Here is a 24,123-nt window from a genome sequence, read left to right as displayed (position 1 = left end):
AGTGCACCACCAACAGGGAAAATCGTAGCCTTGAGAGGATTGTCAAGTGAAATCCACTCCAGAATTTGGGGGAGCAACACAAGGAGACTGTGGCTACACTTGGTGCATCAAGAGGCACCAAAGTCCACAGTAGCAGAAAATTTTAGAGCAGTTCATGTTTCCCTTTACTGACAAGCCTTTTTGGAAATGATGGTTTTATTTTCCAGCAGGACTTGGCGCCTACTCATGCTGCCAAAGGCACCAAAGCTGGTTCAGTGACCGTGATGCTCCAGTTCATTATTAGCCAGCAAACTCCTCTGACCTGAACCCCAAAGAAAATGCATGAGTCTCAGATTTGTTTAATGAAAGATACAAAACATGTGTTAGATTTAGGTAGGAAATTCTCTGAAAAGACTTTGTATAATTTTTTACATCACAAAAAAAAATGTCGCTTTAGCCTGGGATTTATAGGCTTTGTGTCCACTTTATGGACCTTACTGACAGAAATGGCAATGTTTTTACCAACAAGATCATTTCTGAATGTAAAACCCTGAAAATGGGTGACCCACAGGGTTCAGTGCTGGAACCTGTTACTTTTGTCCTATCATCATCATTTTATCTTATACATTCTACCTCCTAAGACTTATTCCTGGAAATTTCTTACCATCGTTATGATAGCAACATTCAGTCTATTGCTGAATAAGATAAGTTTTCATCCTTGATTAAATGCCTAGCCAGGAGGAATGCTTTTCACTCTGCTATGCCCTTGCAGCATCATTTAAGACAATTAATTAATTAAAAGGATTTTACCAACTGCAGAACATCTCTGAGCTTTAAAGTATTTTGTAAAAAAAATGAGCCTAAAATGATTATTCACACTTTTATGTTTCCACTTCTTCCAGGATGCAGCTACAAGGCAAACACTAAAAAGAAGCAACAAATTACAACCATTTTAGTGTCTTTGCACTGGCTGCCCTTGCATTTTAGAATACATTTTAAAATTTTAGTTGTAACTTTTATAGCCCTATGTGGTTGTGCTCTTGTTTATATTGCTGTTATATAGAGATTGATACCTCCTCTTTTGAAATCTGGTCACAGGTTGCTTGTAGTGTCATGGACTCATTATGAGCTCACAGAAAACAATTTTTTTTTGTTACATATGTTTAATGTTAAGTCCTTGTGCTGATTTATTTACCAATATTACTACATACTTTACTATATTTTCTCAAACAACATTTTGCTTTTTGCACTTTGCTCTCAGGACATAAAATTTCATTTTGTACAATCATATGATAAAATGCATACATATAACAAAACTTCTTTGGTTTTGAAAATGGATAAAATCATTTTGGAATCAACTGGATTCTGTTTAAGTGGAGGGGATTTTTTTGTTGCTAGTTTTGTTAGTTAAATATAACAGGAACTGAACTCAAGTTATTTATCCATTTATTAATAATTAATTCAAATTAATTATCAATGTTGCCGATTTATGGCTTTGTTCAACTATTAAAAACATATTTTAAACGATGTTCTTCACAAAGATCCTAAGCAGAACAAAATAAGTCATTTCTCATTTGGATGGTCAGATTTGTGTATTAAGTTTTCAACGTATTCCTTTCAAGGGACATTCTGACATTTTACTTGCTGATTCATGGCATTGCTGAAGATCACATTAAGCAAAATTTCAGTATTATTTCCAAGTCATTTGAAGTTGCTCTGAATGTGCAAATGACCTTTTGCATTTCCTTTGAGTATTAATGAGTGCCACCTTTTAGCTGATCCCCATTATTTAGATTGGATAGACACAAAAGATAAAAATGTAGAATAGGTCAGATAGTTGGACAGACAGACATACAGACAGAAAGGCAGACATAGCTTTTTAACTTGCCAAAGTACAAATTGACTGCTGACATTTCTAACTTCATCATAAGTATGATAATCTGATGCATCCTTTGTTTTTGGAGATCTGCATGCAAATATGTGCCGAGCGTGACTGCACACTTTAAGACCGCTTTAAAACGTTTGGTTGTTTATTCTCTATATTTACAGCACCTGCAATCATGCTGTCTCCAGAGGTCCAAGCAGACCAAGGGAGGGGAGCAGTGGTGCTTTCTGCAGGCATCTGAGAAGCAGCCGACAGAGACGCCCTGTGAAGCGACCAACACCTGAAGTCCTTCTGAATGCTGGTCCTGTTCCAGGGGAACGGAGCGACCATTAAACCTCACATCACGCAAACAGCCTGGCGAAGACAGAGGGAAATAAGAGAAGGGAGACACTAGTCCTCAGGGCAAAAATCTTTTACAGGCACACATTTACACACCAACAAGAGTGCAAACTGGAATATGCAGGCACACAAGCATTAACACTCGCAGACTTGCTGACATACCTGCCGACCAATGCTCTCACACTGCCAAACATACAAACAGCCTCAGGCTATGCTCTCAGCACAAATTTTTTTTCTGGTGTTCTTTCTTTCTACCAGTTAGTTTACTTGCTCTGTTAAAAGCACAGTCTTCCGCATCATGTAAATGCATATTAGTGCCACTGACATACTCTGTTTATTTGTTTTGAACTATGGCATCAAAACACATTTTATTGTGTAACACCTAGAGTCCAGGAAGAGGTAAGTCTAAGTATCAAATCCACTCAAAGTCAGCTGTGAGACACATTCCTTTGAAAAAACAAATTACAAGTTAATACTACAAGTCATTAAGAAATTTCTCTTTCATTTTCTTCACCTGGCCAAAACTGTAATCACCCCCAATTTACAGTGAATTCCAAAAGTATCTGCCATTTGCAAATCTTCGAAGACATGGTTTTCTACATAGTGACAAGTGAGACAACACAGAGCTTTTGTAAACCTCTTTCAGTCAGTGGTCCTTGAGATACTTCATTAAATTCTCTGTGCCTCATTGAAATCATTTCAGAAAATTTGAAACAGCATACACCTGTCAACTGTATATATTGTTCTGTCTTACTGTGCGTGAGCAGAATTCAGCAGAAAACAAGATTTGAAGGTAAAAATGCAGGACGTTTTTACAGAAATTATTTGTTGTTAGCAATGCATTTAGTTTCCAAGCAGAAACCTACCAAAGAAGCTGCGGTTGTGTCCCGATGGGAAAGAGTTCCCAAGCATCACCACAGAGGGGTCAATAATGATCTCCTGACTTTGGCCGGGTGAGGCGGTGATTTCAAGTCGACCCCCACCCCTATCCAGCCTCAGGGTGAACTCTCTGCCAAACCGATCCAACTCCACCTCATGCCATTCCCCATCATCCAGGCGGTGGTACGGCAGTGAGATATTGTAATCTCCGTCTCCCAGGTTGTAGAAAACAGCCAGCAGGCCTTGAGTCACCTGAAAACACAGTGGTACCTTTGTAAAATTCTTATATTCCAAGTGAAAGATTGGACGCATTTTGATAATCAAGATTTTGCTCCAAGTTTGAGGCATCCTAACTCTACAGTCGGGTACTTTTGTACTGCTGTAAAACAAGCTGTTCAGTTTTGTCAGCTGTTGCAACAACACTATTTCTTTTAGTGTAGATTTCAAGACTCAGGAGTAAAATTGCAAAATGAGGTGCCATGAAGCAGACTGACAGTCTGACAGAGTTAGATTTCTACCATATTGTGCTGTGTTGATGTGCAAAAAAACCTCTTGAGCATAACAACATTATAAGAAGTAGGCCAGCTCCCAAGGTGAGGAAAAGGCAGCTAAGGGTGAGCAAGGCAAGAATTGTGAAATTTAAGCACCCATACAAGCCCGTCTGCTGTAAAACCTGGCAGAAAAGTGGGATGGAAATTCCAGCGGTAAGAATTTATTCGGCAATTTTGCAGCAATGATGCTCTGCCAGGTTGCTCCACACATCACTGCATGGCAAAGTCATCCCGAAGGCAAGGTATACATGAAACAACAATTATCTTCAGCAGTTAGGGATGAGTGAACACAATGGACAAACCAATGTGAGGCTTCCCATAACTGCAGCTTGTACATGTCCTGAGCTTAATTGGAAACAGTAGGTCTAGATAATTCACAGTCAGCCCAGCATGCATTAACTATTGCTCCCTCAGCAGGAGCCCCTTTCTACTGGACGCACATAAATGCACACCCATTTATAATAAAAAAAAAAGTCTAAGCTCAATGTGATTTTCCTACTGCTTCATCTTGCCTGTAGTGCAAAGCAGAAATTGTGGAAAAAAAGAAAAAAAGATTAATCAATGCGCAGGTACAAATGATTATATAAACTTTCTGCAGTATCCCTTGAGTCATATGCAATCATCCCTTCTCAAAATATATTTCAGAATATTTCTGAGGTCTGAACTATGTCAAAGCTCTGATTTTTTACTCTTTTCAGAAGTTACTTGTGGAGTTTTATCCCAGACACCCTCTAAAAACTTCTTCTCAGCAAGCATTACTCTAAATGTTTTCTTTACAGAGAGGCTGAACTCCTCTGAGAACCAAACGCAGTTTCTACCCAGCCTGCCCTTGGTAACCTCTGTGTGAAAAAGTACTTTTTTATTCAGTGGGCACTCAATTCCATATCTATCCATAAGAAAAAAAAAAAAAAACTGGGGCAAAGAGGCCGCCCTCTAAATTAGAAGGTTTAGTCAGAAAACACAGTAGGGTTGTGTTCAAGTGTTTCTGTGTGTTTTGGGACAACAAGGCTGAAAATGTTTCAGCATGTTTGCTGCAGACAGACATCAGAAGCTTTACACAGCTCACCAATTCAGTTCCACAGAGGGTTTCGCAGAAAAGCTCCACAGCCCTCACACCACACATTAAAGCCAACAGCCTTTTCCTTCTGTCACTGTGGGACTGAAACGAGGGATGGGGACACTATTGTTTTTTCCTCATGCAATATAAAAACTAAAAGAACAAGGGCTGGTGGTTTAAACCGTGCTGTCTGACAAATAAGTGCCAGCACAAAAACGAGATGTTGTTTTAACAGCAGACTGGCAGTGTGAAATCGGTAATAGAAACAGTTTCGGTGCAACCAGGTGACCTGTGAGTGACAGTCCTACCAGAGTCAGTTACTTCCAGGCACTGTTCTCACTTGGCCTGTCAGTTGGTTAGATGAAATCCTTTGACAGGGAACACCACCATCATAAACACTCAGCATGGTGTCAGGCAGAAGACACATATGAAGTAAAGTATACTGTCTGTAGCAGTCAACTAATTGTGTTTAAGGAAGTATGCAGATCCAGTGCCTTAAAAAAGTATTAGCACCTCTTGGGACTATTTCATGTTCGAAGACACAGGTGACAAACTCCAGTCCTCAAGGGCCACTGTCCTGCAACTTTTAGATGTGCCTCTGCTGCACCACACCTGAATAGAATAATTAGGTCATTAGCAAGGCTCTGGAGAACTGATCTACACAAGAATAGAATAGAATAGAATAGAAGTACTTTATTCATCCCAGCAGGGAAATTACTTCGCAGTTATAGCACAGAGACGAGACACAATAACAACTACCACTGAGTAGTAGTTGTAGATAAAATAAAAATAAAAAATAAAATATAAAATGCTATAAATTGTAAAAATATGAAATGCTGTTAATATAAGAAGAAGGTAATTAAGCCATTTCATTCCAGTGTTTTGTACCTGTGGCAAATCTAAAAAATGCAGGACACTGATCCTTGAGGACTGGAGTTTGACACCCCTGTTTTAAGACATGGCAACTAAAACTTATGTTTTAAATATGCTGGTCCATCTCAAAGCAGTGACAGCAAAATATACATGGGGTTTTCAAAACTTTTATAACAAAAATCAGTAAGTACTATGTAAATTTGTAGACAGCAAATTCAGTGCTTTAGGAAACCATTATTCTGTGCAAATGCAGCTTCAAGTCTTTAAGGGCTTCCACGTTTGCACATCTACAGGTTGAAATTGTTGCCTCATACCTGAAACGTGGAAAGATAAGTTGCAGATTTTAGAACATAAATTGTCTAGTTTTGTATATGAATAATACGCTTTAGGACTGGACTTTTCTAACAGAAAAATAGATAGAAAGATTATTATGAATATGGGAACACAACACAAAATACTCTAAGGCTCTTAATGACATAATAAAATGGACCGCCCATCACAGCTTCGGGGTATTTGATACCCCAAATCTGAATTTTCTCCTGTTTTTTTAAGACATGTTGGCCATTTGATTGGCTTTTGAACTGATCATATGTGTAGTGCTGCTTTATCTAAAGTTTGTTTCTGTGTTTATGATTAGAGTTTTAGAAGATACATAAAAATGTATTAAGAGTATACCAATACAAATAATGTGAAGGAAGAAAAAAACGCCCAAATAACCGTTTAATATAACAAATTCATTTTCAGTTATTGTCCTGCTGAAAGGTAAACCTTCAAGGCTGTGTCTTCTTTGTCTTCTGCAAATCCTAGTTTCATAAATCCTGTTTTTTTTCTTTATCTATCTTCCCCGCAACACAAATGGTTGTTTCTCTTCTAAAGAAAATAAAGCAATTACAGCATGATGCAGCCACCACCATATCTTACTGTGGGGATGGTTTGTTCATAGTGATGTGCAGTGTTAGTTTTCTGAAACAAACTTTGCGGATAAGGGAAAGAGCTCAAATTTGGTTCCATCAGGTCAGAACATGTTTGCTGTGTCCCCTACAAGGCTTGTGGTAAACTGACAACATGGCATCTTGTGCCTTTCTTGCACCAGCTCTCTTCTTTCCACTCTTGCACAAATTGGTGCATTCCAATTTGTGGAATGCAGCACTAATAAACTTTTTTTTTAGGCTAAAGATTTACCCTCCCAACTTTCCACTGGCCTCTTTGTTGCTTTTCTTATTAATGCTTTTCATGCCTGGCCTGTCAGTTTAGGTGGATGACTGTTATGATGGGTTTGCTGTTGTACCATCCATTTTCCATTTTTGGATGATGGCTTGAACAGTGCTCTATGAAATATTTAAAGGCTGTGTTATTGTTTTATAGGAAAAAAAACCTAAACGTCTCCCTGGATATTATACTTTGTCTTCAGGTTGCTGCTTGTACACTAATTTTCTCTAACAAACCTCTGAGTTCTTCTTAAAACAGCTGTACTGTCTAGTAATTAGGCGGTCTCTGAGGCTGGAATGGAGACCTTTAAAAGTCTTTCTTCTTAAAGGTGTCTTGAGATTATCTTTGTTGACAATTGGTGCTGTACAACTACAGCAAATTGTACAAAACTTCCTAGGATTACAGGAAGGCTTAAAATAAATTTATGCAACTCAGTTTTGCAAAAACCATGTGTTTTTATTTAACTTCAAAATTATGCTTTACTTTATTCTGTTCTGTTGTGTAAAACCTGCATGACATACAGAGATGCTTGTAGCTGTAATGTGGTAAAAATGTGAACAAGATAACTGTGAATACTTTTGTAAGGAACTGTTTTTATTGCATCTAGTGACATACTGCACAGACTTTGAGCTTACTTCTCCATATAAGCTGTGTCAGAACTCAGAAGTGTTTAACAAGAGATTCGAACTTCCATTTATTGCTATACCCACTGACTCTCTTGCTATATTAAAGTGGTTATGAAACTTTAACCAGAAACAAAAATACCCTTGAATATGGAGGGCCTATTATTTTTAATCAAACACTTTCCAAAAAGGCTCTCTGTAGATCTAGTCAAAGAGCCAGTAAGGAACATACATATGTCAGTCAACAGCCCCCTCGGTATCCACCCATATGTCTCCAACCCTGATATTACTCACTCACAGCCTGACAAGCATCTGCTGCAATCATTTACAGGGTCTAATTTGAGGCTCACAAACAAGACAATCGCAGCTGTCAAGGTGGAGGCGGGTGACCAGCCGTGACTCACCTCTAAACGCAGGTATTCACTTTGCTCCTGGGACAGCAAGCTGAGGATGACCCCTGTTAAAGCGCGAGTACGGACCCCAACCTGGACTCTGGTCCGCCTTGCAGGGAGAGACCACAAGAGCTGCAGCTGAACGTGGCTCCGGCCGTCAAAGGAAAACTCTGGAGTCACTTGTCAATCAAAAAAAAAAAGCACAAAAGGCTTGTTCAATTAATTCAGCTGTCACATGGGAAATACATGAGGGAATTACAGTGAGGGTGTGCGGCTGTGCAAAAGCACTTTATGTAAGACAGGGTTATCTTCCCACACCAGCAGGTTTTCCATTTGGGTCTGCACACCTCGTGAGGTTCAGACTGAAAACGTCATGGTCATTTAAAGGCAACTCTACAGGCCTACCTTGATCACAATGTGGGCCTGTAAACCCTTTTTCACACAGGCAGCTGAAAGAGTCCCACTCCCCGTGACAGCTGCCCCGCTTGCCACAGGAGGGAAGCTGCTCCAAGTCGGTGCAATGGTTATCAATGAGACCACAGCCAGGCAAAATGTTGGAGGATTCCGCAGGAGAACCAAGGTCATACAGCTAGATTGAATAAGCGGAAACGAAACAGGAGAAAGAGAGTTGAAGAATAACACACTGAAAGAAGGAATGAAAAAAAAGGAAATTAAAAGAATTATATTTTTATTAAAGATTAGTAAAAAGAAACGTAATGGTAAATTAAGATCAAATCTATCAAAAAGCTGTTTTTGTGAAATCAATTTCAATGTTTGATAAAAACTCTAAAATGGAACATTAAAGAAGTTTTATCTGAGATAAAGGGGGAGGAACATCTGAATGGAGAAGCAATGAGTGAAAACTTCAGCTTTCATATGAATATGGAAAGGGGCACCCAGGTGCTACAAAATGCAGTTGGCTGATCTTCAGCTATTGCCAGCACCGGTATAAAAATGGACGTATGAGGAGTTTATCCATCTGGAGTTTTAAGGAGTGTGTTAATAAAGTCAAGGCAGAAAAAAGACATCAGGTCATATCTATTAGGGTAGAGTCAACTGTTGTAGCACATTCAGTAATCATGTAGTGGATGATGGGGATAAGATTGTTTGAGTGCATTATGTTTGTTGACATGACAACAGTATTATTTGTCTTTGGGCATCAAATTGAGGTTTTGTTGGCATTGGTATTTACCTCAATTAATCTGCTTTAATCATCCTAATGACCAAAACAGTATGACGTTAACGTAATGCGCTCGGGAATGAGTTCTGTCAATGTAGTGTTCTAGTAAGAATATAGAAACAAATGCAAATCTGTGTGTGTTTGTTACTTGATACTGTTGAACTCCTTGTGCGGTTTATTATGCTCCTGGCTGATTATATATTGATGTGTTTTGGACTTTTAATTGCTGCGCGGTATGCAGCTTGTGTATTAATTTTATTAATTAATGTGCTGCTTTTTCCTTTGCAATTTGGTCCATGTTATCATGTTCTCGTGTTTATTTCTATTTCATGTTTCCATTTCAAATCCCACATGTGTACCTTTAAAAGTCTATTCACACAAAGACACATCCCCTTTTTTCTCCCTTTCTGACATTACATTGCACTACCTTTCATACTGTTTTAGATCAATTGGTATTAAAAATATTTATATTTACTAAATGCCAGAATGATAAACTTTCTGTAAAAGTTTACACAGACTTCCTTAATATTTTGTGGCGTGATCTTTATAGAAGATTTTACAATAGCTGTGTATTTGATTTATTGCTTTAAATAAATCTAAAGTTATGACACTGTTTAACTCAAATATTGGAAATAAACATATGATGAGTTCACAAGGTTACAACACTATGATCTGAACTTTTCCAAATTCTCTACAGAAATGGTAAACTAATTGTATATTAAATTAAAAGTAATAAAAATAATACTGATGAATAAAAAATTATGCATGCAGGAAACCTTTGTATCACTATCACAGAGCTAAATTTCACCAATCACATAAATGCTTTGACTAAATCAGTATTATTTATAAACTTAGCGAGTTTCCTGTCATAACAGAACACATTAAAGGAATACAATACAGCCGCCTATTCGTCCAGCCATGTAGTTGTGTTAAACTCAGATCACTTTTTTACTTTACCTTGCTGTCCACAATCAAGTCCCTTAAACATCCGGTATAGTGTTTGTGTTGCAGTTGTGGGTATTCATATGATATGTTCTCATTGATTCCTCCAAGCTGCAGAACATGACTTACATTCAGGTACCTGGGGATGAAAAACAACCAAAGTATTTGTGCTAAGGGAAAGTTTTCAAGGTTACAATTCGACACAGAACTTGCAACACAAATAAAACAGAGTGTAAGCAGTTGTAACATGTACATACAATACCAACTGTCTGTTAAAATTCATAGTTTTCTCCAATTGTTGCTGAGACTGTCATCACTTTTTGTACATACAGAAAACAAATGTGACACCTTTTTATTGTTCCTTTCCTCTTACTTTGAAAATATGCATTATACCAGTATGTAAATTACATTTGTGAGAAAACAAAATCCACTTGCAAAGAGATTCCTCTACTATTTTCAAGACATGCCAAATTTCTCTGCCAAGGTAAGTCAAAACATAACCTCATTGGAATATGCTTTTTATTTATGAATTTCTTTGTCTGTAAAACTATTATAAAATATACATTTATTACAAGTTTATCAACAGATAATAATAAATAACCAATTATTTATTGGTTATTTATTGTTTATCGTGCTGTTACCTATGTAACAGTACGATTGGTTTGAACACAAATTGGAATGTTTTCTTGACAAAAAAAAATAAATAAAAAAACATTCTGGTGGGAATATGTCAAGTGGATGTGTGGCCACTTACTATTCAAGAAAAGTGGGTTAGAGTTGTGAGAGTGAATAGCTCAATAAAGCAGTTTTCTCCTCACCCACCAAAAACAGTTTGCCTGTTCAAAAGTCTTTATCCTCATGAATATGAAATAAATAAATTCCTGGTTCCAAGGAAAAAGAAAATTGCAAGGGAAAAGACAAAACATATTCATACTGCAGTACTACAGATAGCTCTAGATTAGTCAGAAGTCAAATCACTGAGGTGACTGAAGGTGTTATTTGTGTGCACAAAGTTTCTAAGGAACAAAACATGTAATTTTAGCATTTTCTTTTAGATTTTATGTGTCCTGTCAGTTCAAAACTTCTGCTAATATCCCATAATTGCTTCATGGAAAGAAATCAATAATGTGTATTTGCAATAACGGGCTGGATATGAAACATTTATTTTTCTTAGTGCCTGAGCAAAATGAACAACAGATTTCAAAGTACTGTTTTCACTTCCCTTCCAACCACAACCTGTGCAGCACTAGACTTTAAGAGATTTAAAAGTGAATAAACCTTTCAGTTTTAAAAGAAAAAGATAGACATGTACAGCTTGAGTGACATGGCAGATGTTTAGCTACAAAAATATTTTGACAGCTATATAGTTAAAGTGCAGTTCAACTTCTGGGTTAAAGAGCAAACAGATTATACATGAAAAAGTGAGAATTTTTCCAAGTCCTAACAATCTTTCAAGAGCTCTGTATTGCTATATATATATGAAGTATTTAATGAGGATTTATTTTTCTGCACACAACAGATTTCAAAGTACTGTTTTAACTTCCCTTCCACATATATATATATATATATGTGTGTGTGTGTATTACGTGTGTGCAAAAAAATAAAAAATCTTCATTACAATATTATGTGTAAGGTGGCAATTTTCAAACTGTAGCTAAGCTGAAACAACAATAATGAGTCCAGAGGCAAGCCAGGTCCACGGTGGTAGTAAACAAGTTGAGCTGTGACCAAGCACAAAATGCTATGAGGATACGAAGTCAAAAATTAATTGGCATTTTAAGGATTACATTTCAGGAAATCATCAACAGTTTCTTTCCCCCAGAGAAAACAGTGTGGCACATGAGAAACTGAAAACAGCCTGTGTATCCATCTGATTTCATTTTAATTAATAATAAACCCTGGATAAACATAAACAGCATTTTCGATGAGAATGTCTGGGTTTGAACAGTTCTACCTACAAATCTTTCCCATGCTATCTAACATATGAAATGCCACATAGATGCTTTGTTTGGTAAAACGTGATTCTAAGTTAACAGATTAAATTTTATTTCTAAGCTGAGATATTTAACTCGGCATCAATGGAAAATTAATTTGATAATGCTCTAAATCACCTTTGAAGAAAAAATGTAATTTTCTTTGTTCTGTCTTTCTTTTGTTTATCTTATATTTGCATTGTATAATGCCAGTTGCTAAATAAAACCTAAAAGGCATACATTTTGTGACTTAGAAAACATTAAGACATGAATGCAAATTAGAATATAAAACAGAGCATCTACTAAATACTATATTGAAACTAGCAACCGATCCAAAACATTTTGAAAATCTAAGTTTTTGGATCGGTTGCTAGTTTTGCATCTAATCCTCACACGGCCCAGTGAGGATATGGGGCATGTCCCTCAGGTCCATGTGTCAGCTTAGGTTTAAAAACAGTAAGTGGAAACTAAACACAAATAGATTTGTTTGGAGTTGCTAAAGAAAGCCACACTCCAGTTTAAAGAAGGCTCTTTTGAATTATTCACACTGTTACTTCTCATGCACTCAAAACAAATGCAGCCACAAGTTTCCCTGTGTCCAATTAAATACTCATTGAAAATACAGCCATTAATTTGTGTCTTTTTTTTATTAAAATAACCACTTGGTTCATAATAAGCACAGCGGTTAGTTAGTTCACATCCGTTTCATTTACGTAGATTCATGTTTCATACTTAATTTTCAAGTAAAGATTTCTCCTATCTCTGTCTTTTTTAACTCATGTTTTAAATATACAAACATAAAACATTCATTGGAGATATTTCTACTGTGGTCCAGCTTCAAATATGAACTGTACAAACACCATGGATGGTTGGAGGGAGGGACGAATCTTTTCCAAATGACCTGTGACAGAAACATATTACACACATATGCTAATTATAAAATGAATTGTTCGTTAATGGTTTTTCCCTCTCTTTAATTACGAGGTGGTGTGGCCATGAAAAGGCCAGCTATATCTATGGATGGATAAACGGTTGGATAGAAAGTTCACACAAAGGGATAGAGAATAAAGTCTGAAAATACAGATATTTTTTCCAAACTATTTTCTCTTTCCAGAATTAATTATTGGTCTTACTTATCCCTGTTGGGCGTGACCCCTCGTATTTCACAGGAAGAGCGATCCTCTGTCATCGCCCAAGAATCCACCCCCTCTGCTTCCATGACAATCGCACTGGAGCATCGATCCAGAGTAAAGCGCACTTCCTTTAAATTGGGTAGAAAAGAAAAGAGAGGTCATTACAACGGCATGTGGGGATGAATGTTCAGCTTCTTGCTTGACACTCCGTGGAACTGCAGTGTGTTTTCTAATCTGACATTTCTCTTGCACGTAGAGTGAAACAGTCAGTGACAATCACGTAGGAGCTATGGCAGTTCTGTACTTCTCTTACTTTGCTGTTGCTCCTCACATCAAGGCGGTGCCAACGTCTGTCACTCACTCCAACATTTGTCAACTGAAGAACTAGGGTTCCAGAACCATGGTTGATTTTAAGGCTAGGAGTCCCACCAATCAGCTCTGTAAAAGATGAACATCAAAATTAATAGAGGCCACTGAAAAATAAGGGGACAATTAATTCTGGGTGAAAATATTGGAGAAAAGGACAAAATTCTCAAAGTCCAAAAGCAGCTCAAAATGCAGGTATGATTTAAAATATAAAACTAGAGTAAACAGAAAATAGTGATGAAATGCATTGTAAACCAAACACGGTATAAATAAAAGAAAATAATAAAAAGGCAAGGTTCAAGTTCCCAGTTTGATACAGGGAAATACCCAAGGGAAGTTTTTCTCTTAAACAAGGAGAATAAACAACTGAACACAGACTGGAGCGCAGAATCTGAGTAGCAAAGAGAACAGTATGCTGCAAGCCACATTTAGGGCATTCATGGCAAAGTTGTGTTAAAAGCCTCGAAATGAATTCAGGTTTACATGATTTCTTAAATGTACACAGCTGATTGTGCATTTTAATAATTCGTAATTGTAACATGATACAGAAGGACATTTTTCTTAATCTCTGATTGCTGGCAAGCCTGATCGCCAAAACAAGGTGATTATGTTTTGAAAAAGCTCACTGTTAAGAACAACAAAGAATCTGAGATACTGTGGAATTATTTATCATCCTTATTATTTTTTAGATTGTTGTTTTTTTTTAGATTGTTTTAGATTGATGGCATCACAAAGTCCTAAAGGTGAAGAATCCAGCAACACTTGAAATGCAAAGGAACCAACTTCACTGCAATCATGACCCCAATAAAGGACAAGAGCCTAAATTTTTTTGGTTCCCCAGAATTTTAATTTTTTCTGGAGTCTTTATCTTACCAGATCTTTGCCTCTCTCCACGCACCTTGTAAATAGGTGACAGTGCCAGAAATACTTGAAATACCAGAACGATTAAAATAACAATATCCTCTTCCAGTCAGATTATTCTACAGCAATAAAAAATGAATTTATTTTGGGTCCAGCACTGAAAATAGTTCTTTATCATGGGGTGACAGAAGAAATTTAAGAAATGATTTTGGCATGGTCCCTCATTAAAGATTCATTAGTTTAGAGAACAATAAATAGAAAGCATAAAGACATTCTATATATTCATGCATGTAGGCAGGGTGAGCATTTGCACAATGATAGAAACAATAACCTGATAATAAAACTCCACTATAATTGCATCGTTATATATTAGAAAATCATAAAGACTGTTTCTTTTCTATGTTACACAATTGGATGATATTACTTTTACATGAAGCATATTTAACATTGTCTTCACTCTTGTTGCCTTGAGAAAATTGTATGTTTCTTCTAAATGTTTCGGTGCTGCTAAGGCTGCAATAGAATTAGGTCTTTAAGGCACGACATACTTAAGTTGTATTAATTAGTTTTGATTAAAAAAAACTAAAAAAAACACAGTTCCCAGAGTGAGCCTTTGTGTCAGCAAGAATAAGCTGTGTTGATGTTTCTTTCATGAAGTCACTATGTGCTTTCCGAGTAGTTACCTGTGAAATGGACTGCACAGGGTATTCAACCATGCTATGAAAGATTCCCAACAGAGCAAAAAAAAAAATCTCAATTCAAAGTAAATCTGGACATGAGTCAATGAAAAGCAACTATGGTTCACTGATTTTCTGTGTGATGGCACGAGTGATCGATCATTACTGGAGGCGCAAAAAAAAGGAGTCATATTTTCTTTCCACTAAGACCTTACTGGGATCTTAAAACGCAATAAATCAAGACTCAAATACACAACACCTCACGTATTACACTTTGCCGTAATTGATTTCAAAGGATCACTATAGACAATAATTTATCACACATAGACGTCCCTTTTCCTGCAAAAAGATTTAACACAAACATGGCAAAATTATTTCGTTATTTATTTTTCCACGTTTCACAAATATGAAAGCAAGTAAACGTAACATCTCACAGATTAGTTTTTATTTGCTTTTCAGTCCAAATTGGTTTTCATTGCTCATACCTAGCTGATAAGGATTTTGCTGTAGCATTTTTGTGTTAAAGGCTTTAAATCATTATTTTTTTTATTGGAAAAGATAAAGAAACAGGGTTTTCATAGAATTACACTGAAATTGTGCGGCCTGCTTTAAAGATGGTAATTTCAACTACGCCAAACAACACTATGTAATTTCCAGGGCTCCATTCTAGTACCAGTGCTATGTCTTTATTTCTGTTCATATTAGTCTAATGTTAGTAAATTACATAATTTGCTTTCATACTCATTTAAGGTTTCATTTTCTGATCAAGTTTGATGAATTTTGTTTACTGCATATCATACTTTCAAGGTAGCTTATGATATTGTAAATAGTTTACACGTTTTCCTTCTGTGGCCATAAATTATGCTCCACCAATCTATCTAAATTTCTAATTTGATTTTTTTGCTGAAACCCTTAAGACTGGGAATGTTTAGTTCAATTCCTTATGGTATGTTTTATGTGTACCTGCTCAAACACACCTGAATATTGTATTGCTATAAAAATGTAAAATTGTTGCAGTTATGGCTATACTAATTTTATAAGACACTTATGGTTTGAAATGTAGGTGTTTTAATTCACCATTATTTATATTGCTTTATAATATTTTTACTAACCATGCAGAATCTTTACTGTTTTACAAAATCTATCTACACAATAGCTTTACATTTTTCCATGCACTCTGCATTTTGTCTGAATTAGTTTTTCCTATTGTGCTAAACATACTTGATCTTGTGGCACTTTGATAGGATCTAATCAGTGAGTTGTTCAGACATACAGGGGAAAGTATGCCACTTCTCTAGTTAAGAGCAGAAGAAGTTCAACCTTCTCACCTTTCATCTACCCACTCAGAAGTCAAAAGTTGTGCTCTCTTCTTGTTTTGCTGTGAACTGGAAATTCTCATAAGATATATGTTTTATTTTCCCCTTTTGTTTTGGAAATAAAAGTCCTTGCTGCTCTCCCTAGTCTAAGGTTTTGTTGATCTTTGTTTTCATTCAAGTTTGTGTTTCAGACCCAGTAGTCTTGCAGTGCCATGAACTTTAACTTTTAACTTCCTAATTGAGACCTGCAGAGCCTGAGACTTGGCTCTTTTGATTTGAACTTTCTCTAACCATTCCAGCATCAAACATTGGAGGTGCTCATATTTACAGCTAGCAATTCCAGGCACTGGGTCAGATGTTCCCAACTTGTGAAGCATTTCCTTCACAAGTTGGTATCCAAATAGTTTGGAAATTGCCACAACGGTCACATTAATGGGCACCAAAGAAATCAATGACATCTTATTGCTATAAGATTTCATTTGCAATATGTTAACACGGACATAAATGTTCAAGGTGAGCAAAATGCCAAAACCGAGGTATACACTTGCACATCATCTGTTAATGGGAGAAAAAAAATAGATCCAAGATGTTTTAACCATCAAGTTCAAACAGCCATTAGAAATAGAAGCAGGTACTGCTGCAGCCTCTAAACACTAAAAAATTGAAACAACAGCAACAAAACCTTTTTTTTTTTCAGGAAATGTGAAGCTAACAAATATTTGGAGTGGCAGTGCTAGGCAGAAAGAAAAATATGCTTCTAAAATCAAACCTTTGCTTGCTGTTATGGTTTGTGTACCACATTTTGACTTTCAAAAACTCCAAGTAATTCAGTATAATCTACACACAGGAAATGATTCAATATCATAAATAATAGGCTGTGGACAAAAATCCTCTTTATCAATTTATGTACCAAACAACTGCCATTTCACCTCTTCCATTTTCTATCCTTCAACAAACTGTTTTTGTACCCTTCTTGTAAATAGAATAGAATAGAATAGAATAGAATAGAATAGAACAGAACAGAACAGAACAGAACAGAACAGAACAGAATAGAAGTACTTTATTCATCCCAGCAGAGAAATTACTTCGCAGTTACAGCATAGAGACAAGACAAGACAAGAGACAAGACACAATAACAACGTCTGGGTGTTGAGTCTGCAGTTTGGCTGGGTCAGAGCTGATGACATCACAGGCCACTGCTGCATCAGCTGATGGGGGAATGTAAACAGTGATCAAAATGGTATGTATGAGTTTATTTTTCATTTAGCTCAGTATTTTTGATAAGCTGTGGAGATGAATGGTCCAAAAAATCTCTAATTATCCACATACTATTATTTTATTTTATGTTATTATTTTGAAACTTTACATTACAGTAAATTAAGAGGTGAATATTAAAAATTACTTTTATTTTTGGCTGTCAAAGCTGGTCTGAAACACACAGTTGGGTGATGAAATGAAGTTTGGTGGTATGACATGTCCCTCAGAATATATTAACATTTTTGTACCTGGTACAAAAAGACTGAAAGTTCAAAGGTGAATAAGGACATTGATTAATGGGGGGTATTCGTCTCCTGATGGTAGAAAAATAAGCAGAACAAAATACTACAGGAGTGAACTAGAGTTATTTTTGTTTGATTATGGGTTATAATTTGTTAAAAATTTTATGAGCCAACTTACCCAAGCTGGAATCAGAAGCAAACATTAAGATGTAATAAATTTAAAAAATCTTCAGAAATTTAGACACAATTAAATGAAGGCATGTTTAGAAATACTTATCTCCATAATTCATGAAAATACAAAGCAGAATAGACAAAGATGCAATAGTTAAGTACATGGGAATAAAATAGTTTGTCCACAGATACAATGAGGAAACAAAGGATAAAATAGAAATGCATGAGTATGAAATGGTGGTATGAATTGGTGCATGAGACACCTATTTGCAGGCTGATAATTCAAAACTGGCTGCAGAAACATGTCTTTCCATAAAAATCAGTCAAAGTGAGGATGCACTTATTTTATTTTACTTATGTTTTTTTTTTAAGTTTATCAATATGCCAAAAATAAAAAAAGCTTCCTTTTATTCTTAAGAGTTACAGCAGGCCAGAAAGTCCTACTGATGTTCACTCTGACAGTGAATATCTATAGAAAATAAAGGTTTTTCGATTGTTTCACTGCAAGTATGATACTGACCTCAGGGGCTTATGAACAAAATTGCTTACATATTTATTAGGAAAAGTGTTTAGTCTTTAAAGCATATTGAGCTGATGGTTGTATAACTCAGTTGACTGAGAGCTCATATGTCTCTGAAGTATACACAAACCTAAAGCTTTCCTCATATTTGTTGTTAGCTACCTCCCAGTAGTTAACACACACAATTAAGTTCTAGGTTTTAGAGCTCAGAAGCCCAATAGCACACATGTAATTACTGAGACTTGACTTTGTTTATTTACTTACCTATGGCAATGTAGTCTTCATTATCCCCAGGTAAAAGGGTGGCCAACGGGCCTGAATACAACAGCAGTCCGTCATCTTCCTCCGTCATAAACTCGAGTGAAAGATGGCTATCAAAGCATGGCCTTATGGGAGGAAACCAGGCATAGCCGTTACCAAGGAAACTAAGTCTTGTCTGCTGACAGTCTGGCCCTTCGAGCTGTGGGGGGCAGTGGCACCTGTAGCACAGAGAAGGGAAAATGTGTGAAAAATCAGGACAAAACAAGTGGAAAGAAACAATCAGTGTCATTCAGTTTTGAGCTCTCAGAAATCTTCGCATTGTCTCTGTCGTACGTGACAGTCTTGTTGATTCACGCAGGCAGACAGGTCCGACTGTGTTTGAACACGCTGCCTGTCAACAGACAGCGAGCAGAGCACTTTTATCTATCAATTGTTTGCATTAGCGACAAAGCCCTGAATATTCAGTTCTACATTAAATCAATTAGTTATGAACACAGCATTACTCTGGTCTATTCTTTATCTATAACAGCTGTCTGAGCTGAACTCCCCGGAGACAGTTCAGGCTAGGCACATCACGTTGCTTTTGTTAGGGGATAATTAAATCTATTTCTTTCACTCCTCTATGTGTCGAACCATCACTGATTTTCAGAAGTTTTTTTTTTTCCCCCCATTCTCCTGAACTGCCCTCTGCTCACACTTATGCTACACACTTTGCTAGATAGCCTCTTTTTGTAGCCACTTATCTACTTTGATTACAGCGTTAGCGCTAAGGATCAACGCTCTCGGACAAACTGGAAATTAAGCATTTTTCACGAGACTCTCGAATCTGTTTGAGTGAGTGTCTGTAATGATGAATTTTAATCACAAAAAAATGCCACCAAACAAAGAGATACATGTAGTGATGAAAAGCAGCCCTTTCCATCATAATGATGGCGAGGATTGAGGGGACTGGTTGATCTCAGTCTGTCCTCTACTGCAGGCATGTGAGACAAGCTGGCTTTGCTGATAATGTCAAAGCCATCTATTTTCATGCAGTGTCTAAAGAAGGCTGTGTGTACTGAGGCTGTAACGGACTATTTCTCACATCGCTGTTTATTGTGCAGAGGGGGCAACACATGGTAAGAATACTGATCCATATGCAGCAAAAAGAGGAGGCTTAGCCTGATGGGTAGCATTTTGCATACATATGCACACAATAAGCAGTGAAAGAGCACCTCAATCTTTCACTGTTCTTTCATGTGACTCATGAGAGCAATGGCAGTCCAAATCAGGAAGGGCACGGCCTGTTATTCTCTCTTCTGTCTGACAATATCTGATTAGCTCCTCTTTGAGGTTTCCTGTTAAGCTCCCTCAACAGAGAATAGGAGGAAAAATTGGATTCTTTATGGATGGACTGAATTCACGTCAGGTGACATGTACGGTTCCTAAAGAGGAGACGCGTGTCTCGGAAAATATGAGTTTTGCAATAGTTTGAGACAATTTAAAATGTAATGAAAACAAAAATTCCATTGTGTTTATGCTGCCTGTGACCACCAGGTGTGTAAACTTTTTTACACATTCATATTACTGGCACTAACTATGACTTTGCACAGTGTGAGCAAACAGAAATAGGGAATACATTCAAATAATCCCTTTGCCCTATATTTATTTAATCTGTGCATTAGAGTGTGATAGAAAATGTGAAATGAAATCCATGCATTTTTTTTCTAAAGACTTCCACTGAGCTTTTTAAACCTGGAGGCAACGATTTATTATAACAGCAAGAAACAATCAAAACCTAGGCTTAATATAAAATTAACTAAGGTCATGAAATACTGGTCACTTATATTAAACAAAACAGCAATTCTGTCAATTTAGTCATCTGGATGTGGTGAAGAATACAATGTGGAATAAAGAGAACTTAAATGGCTTTCAATGTGGCATGTTGTTAGTGCCAGACAGGCTGGTTGATCTGAATTGTGCAGACACTGCTGATCCGCTGGGATTTCCACAAATCCATCTCTCTGGTTTTCAGGGAGAATGGTTTAAAAAAAAGAGAAAACAACCAGTGAGTAGTAGTGTGAGGAAGAAAATGTCTTGTTGATGTCAGAGGTGAGAGGACCATGGGCAGATAAGATCAAAAATGATGATACATTCCAGCACAATAAAGCACCGTGCCCCATTAGAGCAGTACTGAAGGCAAAAGTCTTACCTAGATGTACTTAATAAAGTGTCGAATGAGTTTAACAATGAAAAGGTGAGTCTTGTTTACCACCTGCCACAAGTATTGAAGTAAAAAAACAAACATTCAACATCATTTATAATAATTATAGTCTTATAATAAATTTGCTTTTTGTTGCAGTTTAATCTCACATTGTTTTTTTTTAATCCAGATGTTCGTGTTCATTTATTCAGTGGGAATAAAGGTTAAAAAAAACTGCTTAAGAAAAATTATTTGTGGCACCATTTATCACTTCTATATGACTATTATATTTTATTAGATATTATTTCCTTGTTTGACTGTCAAGGTACTTTAATTGGAGATACTGGGTTAAATTTTTGGTGCACGATGAAGAAGGTCCTGGGTGAAATCTCTACTGGCTCCTTTCTTCGCATGTTCTCCTCATACATACGTCGGGTCCATTTGTGCTCCACTCTCCTTTCACAATCCAAAAACATATATGCTACGTTAGCTGGCCTCTGAAAACAAGTGTGAGCATCATCGTATGTCTTGTTCATCTCTCCATTTGCCTTGCAATGTGTGTACCCCTCAACCTGTTTAATGACTACTACAAATAGTCACCAGCCTGCCTGTAACCCTGCATAAATTAAACCTGTAAAGACAGTTGGAATGATGGCCTCTTGGTTACGTGGAGGGCAAAATTATAACCTAACCAAAAGACAAATCTTTTTCACCACTGATAAAAATGTAAAAGCTCAGGAAATACAGCAAAGAGTGGGTGTATTTGTTGTCATCAGGAGTCAACCTTGAGGGACTATCTACACAACGACTGGTTGTTTTGTTTGGAAGGCATGCCAGTAAAAAGCCTTTTCTGTCCTACCATAACAAAATAAAAATCTGTGGAGTTTGATAAAGACTACAGGGATATTAACTGGAATCATTTGTGTTGGTCAGATGAGAATTGCTTAGCAGCAATTTATTAAGGTGAGTCTAGTGTTAAGGATAAGGTGGATATATAGAAAACACAATACAAGTCAATACAAGAAAACACTTTCTTGTATTGTGGCCAACGTTACTAACAAAAAAGACTTGTTGACTTGTTGCTAGTTCCTTTTTTGAAAAAAGTTGCAAGAGGCATCTGAAAAGTTAGTAAATACAGCGACAAAGTTGCTAAGTTGAAAACAGTGAAGGTGATAACTGAAGAAGGTTGAATCTTTATAATTCAAAATAGAACTGCATAAAAAGACCTTGCATTCTACATCAGACTTTGTTTGGTCTGTTTCACTTTCAAGCCCTGGGATGCCTCCGCCAGGATTATTTCTAATACAACTACAAACTGACTCAGTTTAAGGATGAGCAGCAGCAATCTCTTCTGGCTTCTGCCTCTGCTCACACTAAAACACAAAGAGAAAGTTTGTGTAAGCAGACTTTGTTAGTCAATCGTATGGAATGATTTTCAATATAAAAAAATCATTATTTGACAATTAATTGTAAATTGATAACCCTATTGGAGTTAAAAGCTACCTTATTTTCCTTTGGCTGTTGAGCAGCTAGTAGTAGTGATATCAGTAGACTAAAGTTTTTTCTGCACACAGTGAAGACATAAAACAACTTAAAGCCATTCTTGTGCTTTTTGAAATCAAACTTAAAACTATTATAACTTAGTGGTCTTTGGTAGTTAAAATATCCCTATATAAGTGTTGAATGATGAGTTCATCATCATTCATAAGTGGATTTTTTAATATTGTATTAATCATGAACAGTTTTATTGTTAATTTTGAAATAGAATTAATAACTAGAGGAAATATTATCACATTAATCATTTCATCCCTACTTTTTTCTTGTAAAATGTTATAGTAGAAAAATGTGCCTTTGCTACTTGAGAAAGACAGTTGTATAAAGCATTACCAGCAGGTTTAATGTTATGTGAAAATTGTCTTTCTTAATGTTTGATTTTTTTCCATACTGAATACTCAATATAAAAATTGGAAGTTATTTTTCTAATTGAAAAATCAGCATGAGGTAATGCAGCTGCAATACAAATAAACTTACTTTAAGAGTGATTTCATATCTTTATCCAAGTTTGTGGAGGATAAGCTGACAACACCAGAGTACTTCAAGTGCATTTCATGTTTATAGACACTATTTGCAAAAACTAACAGTGAAACAAGTTTATGTTTGCCCTTTTTTAAGAGTCAATTTCACCTCAGGTCAAACTAGTGCTATGGCTCTCACCTGTACCCATTTTGTGTGTCAACGCATGTCCCTCCATTGAGGCAGGGGTTAGCGGGGTAGTAGGAGCACGTCCGATGGGTCATTTCTCTTGCGGCGCAGCCACACACGGCCGAAGATGTCACTTTCACTGAGGCCAGGGATAAAGCACCGAAGTCTATCAAGGTGGGTGAGTCACTGACGCTTAACTGTGTGTAGCAGCCGCCGGATGTCTTACAGTCAGTGCGCACACACTCATCTACCTGCACCTGGCTTACATTCACACGCAGGAGTGACTGCAGCTGCAGTGAGAAAAGGAAGGGGAAAAAAAACAGGTATTATAACAATGGCCTGTGAAGATAACAGGTATTTGTATCTTGCAAGATTCTTTATGGGATTTCCAACAAAATAGTTATTATCTTTCAGCTTTGCGTTTCATTATATTAGAAACACAACATTTTCTTGCATTTATTGGGATTTATATGTGATAGACCAACACAAAGTAGTGCATAATTCTGAGGTAAAAAGGAAAATGATGCCTAATTTAAAATTATGTTTAACAAATTAAAATTTCAAAACCAGCCTGTGCATAAGTATTCAGCAATATTAAGTCTGCCAATACTTTTTGGAGTCCGCATCTGCTACAATATTTCTGGGATATGTCTCTAACAGTTTTGAGCACCTAGAGACATGTGCTTTTGCATATTCTTCTGTACAAAATAGCTAAAGGGTAATCAAATTGAAAGGATGGCATCTGTAAATAGCAATTTCTTTAAGTCTTGTACCAGAACCAAATTGGATTCATGTCTGAGATTTGACTGATCCATTATAATACATGTATTTACTTTGTTCTGAAGTAATTCCATTGTAGCACTGGCTGGATGTTTGGGTCATTATCCAGCAGAAAGGTGAACCTCCAACCCAGTGTGAAGTTATTTGCAGATTCAGATTAACTCTTACCAGGTATCCTGTACCTGCATAACAGCAAATAGTACGTTGCTGCAACCAACTGAGGGAATAATGTGTTCAGGGAAATGTGCAGTGGTAGATTTGGCATTAACCATG

The 24,123-nt window shown here is 36.7% G+C and overlaps 1 protein-coding gene across 1 annotated transcript in view; it reads right to left on the bottom strand.

Moving 5' to 3' along the window:
- LOC102222875 (neural-cadherin-like) overlaps positions 1–24,123 on the bottom strand; it is a 132,810-nt gene that overhangs the window by 13,765 nt on the left and 94,922 nt on the right. The window contains exons 22-30 of the mRNA XM_014470322.2: positions 23,083–23,360; positions 18,690–18,904; positions 13,329–13,453; positions 13,016–13,143; positions 9,925–10,048; positions 8,193–8,376; positions 7,800–7,966; positions 3,070–3,334; positions 2,032–2,218 (exon numbers count right to left, since the gene is read on the bottom strand). Of these exons, the coding sequence (XP_014325808.1) occupies positions 2,032–2,218; positions 3,070–3,334; positions 7,800–7,966; positions 8,193–8,376; positions 9,925–10,048; positions 13,016–13,143; positions 13,329–13,453; positions 18,690–18,904; positions 23,083–23,360 (1,673 nt within the window). The remainder of the gene's footprint in view (positions 1–2,031; positions 2,219–3,069; positions 3,335–7,799; positions 7,967–8,192; positions 8,377–9,924; positions 10,049–13,015; positions 13,144–13,328; positions 13,454–18,689; positions 18,905–23,082; positions 23,361–24,123) is intronic.

Source organism: Xiphophorus maculatus, chromosome 2, assembly GCF_002775205.1.
Source record: "Xiphophorus maculatus strain JP 163 A chromosome 2, X_maculatus-5.0-male, whole genome shotgun sequence".
Lineage (NCBI taxonomy): Eukaryota > Metazoa > Chordata > Actinopteri > Cyprinodontiformes > Poeciliidae > Xiphophorus > Xiphophorus maculatus.
This window is presented reverse-complemented; position numbering and strand designations above follow the sequence as displayed.